At 36.0% G+C, this 2,623-nt stretch overlaps 1 protein-coding gene across 1 annotated transcript in view; it reads left to right on the top strand.

The window, feature by feature from the left end:
• Positions 1-808: 808 nt before the first annotated feature.
• HELRODRAFT_76907 (hypothetical protein) overlaps positions 809-2,623 on the top strand; it is a gene marked incomplete at both ends in the record, with an annotated part of 7,976 nt that continues 6,161 nt past the window's right edge. Inside the window, 3 exons of the mRNA XM_009016692.1 lie at positions 809-1,010; positions 1,189-1,300; positions 1,657-1,694. Of these exons, the coding sequence (XP_009014940.1) occupies positions 809-1,010; positions 1,189-1,300; positions 1,657-1,694 (352 nt within the window). The remainder of the gene's footprint in view (positions 1,011-1,188; positions 1,301-1,656; positions 1,695-2,623) is intronic.

Here is a 2,623-nt window from a genome sequence, read left to right as displayed (position 1 = left end):
GTAACAACGGTCAGAAGCAAAAACAATAAAAAGCAGGCAGATGGCTTTAACAGTCATCGGGAACACCTGGCCAGGTCACTCCAACTTTCAACCTTGCTATCCAACCTTGAACTCCGTCGATCCAAACATCAACTCTAACAACAACAACAACAACAACACTAACAACATCATCAACAGTAACAATCACAACAACAGCAACAACAATAATAATAGCAACAACTTTCGCCCGTTCCCCGACTTCAAATCGTCATCGGCATTCATGTCGTCGATGTCATCAACTTCAATATCGCTATCGTCAGCTTCATCTGCAATGATGTCACAATCGTCTATGGCTAGCGCGTTGAGTGAAGATTTCTTGCAACATACGTTGTTCCCATTTCACCACAACCACTTGCATTTGCAACAACAACACCAACAACAACAACAAAACTTACTGGAAGCCTCGCAGTTGTCTGGCATGACAGATCACTTGACGCATTTAAACAGCAGCCATCAACAGCAGCAGCAGCAACAACAACAGCAACAGCAGTTTGTTAGTTTAGACTCATCGTCAGATTCATTGCAACAACAAAATTTATCCACATCAGCTTTCACGACCATCGGCGATGCAACAAACAAAGAACGACAATTTTACGAAAACAACAATTGCAATAAAATCAACGACACTAAAAACAACAACAAAACGCTACTTCAAAAACCAACTTCATCAACAACAACAACATCAACATCAACCATTAGAAAAGATCCAGATTCATCAACATCCGCCGCTAGCAACAACAACAACAAACGACAGTTACCACAACCACAAATGTACCAACAACAACAACAACCGCAACAACAGCAACAATTGCAACCACTATCTTCGTCATCGTATGCGTCATCAACAACGTCACCAACATCACCGAATCCTTCGACGACAACAACACCAACGAACAACATCATTGCCGATTGCGCTGTCTGCGGGGACAAAAGTTCGGGCAAACATTACGGACAGATGACTTGTGAAGGTTGTTGCTGTTTGAGAATGACGTTGATAGTGGCGTTGTTGCTGCTGTTGTTGTTGTTCATGATGTCGCATATATATTCTGTTGATGTGATCAAAATGTGTCGTGTATTAAATGAAATAGTTGTGTCGCAATTTTTTAAAACCAGAAATTATTTTCTTATCAAAACATATCCGACCTGAAGGCTGCAAAAGTTTCTTCAAGAGGTCCGTACGCCGAAACCTGACGTACAACTGCCGGGGAAACAGAAACTGCCAGGTAGACCAGCACCACAGAAATCAATGCCAGTATTGCAGGTTATGATTGAAATGCTGACGATGGTGACGTCACGATGGCGTCGCAAAAATGATGATGTGACGTCATCGCGACGACGATGATGATGTCATGACGGTTGTCTCATGATAGTAAAATGGCGATTTTGATGATACATACTTCTGAAAAAAATATATCATGATAATTTTAATAGAAACTTTTCAGTAACGTATGTATATGATAACATGTTATATTTATAACGTTCTTATTTATAAATAAAATTTATAATTTTTATTTATTTCTAAGTAATAACTATTTTATTTTTATATTAAAATTTAAATAATTTTATAAGAATTCCAACTATTTTATAAAAATATTTTCGCGAAATTTTTTTTACCAGGTTAAAAAAGTGTTTGAAGATGGGAATGCGAAAGGAAGGTTAGATTAGTAAAGATGATTTTATTTTCTCATCTATTCATATTTTTTACAAACTTTACATCAATCACATACATTTATCTAGCTCAATTTACAGACACATTATTCTACATTACATAAATGTAAATACCAATGGTAAGTTAAACTGGAACGCTTTTTTGGTTCATTTTTCAATGTTTGTTTGATTGATTTAAAGTTGAATGCTTTAGTAGTTCTCCAGTAGCTGGTGTGGTTGTTTATATTTAAAAGTCATTTTTTTATTTTGTTATTTTTCGTTGACTGACAGCTTCAACGTTGGTTAAGTTTCACTAAGAGTACTTATTTTAACCAGTTGTCTCGAAATTTTAGAAATGTTGACAACAAAATCATAAACGACAACAAAATCATAAACGGCAACATTGAAATCAGCGACAACAACAACAACAAAACTAACAACAACAATAACAACAACAGCAACGAAAACAACAATAACCCCAACAACAACCACAACAACAACCACAACAAAACCACCACCGACAACAACATCAACAGCAAACAACATCAACGACAAATTTTTTTTACAAACAAATAAACGAATGAATAGTAAGCTGCAAAGCGCAAAGGTATAATATCTATAATAAAAATGATGCACGACAGACTGACAAGGAGTACTTGCAATGCCTCTAAATCACAAATCTGCTCTCTCGGATACGACGGCCATCACCGACCACATAGCGACGACCTCTCATCGAACGATTTATAGCATTAGGAGTTTATAATTATTGGAATAAAATCTATGATGTTGTTTTTGTATCATTGTTATTGTTGTTGTTTTGTCGTTTGTAATACTGCTGTTTACGTTTTGTTGTTTCTTGTTTTGTTGTTCAACTGTTGTTGTAGTTGTTGTTTTACTGAAAGTTGTTATTTATGTGAGGTGTAATTTTATTTTGTCT

This window comes from Helobdella robusta (assembly GCF_000326865.2).
Source record: "Helobdella robusta unplaced genomic scaffold HELROscaffold_19, whole genome shotgun sequence".
Taxonomy (NCBI): domain Eukaryota; kingdom Metazoa; phylum Annelida; class Clitellata; order Rhynchobdellida; family Glossiphoniidae; genus Helobdella; species Helobdella robusta.
This window is presented reverse-complemented; position numbering and strand designations above follow the sequence as displayed.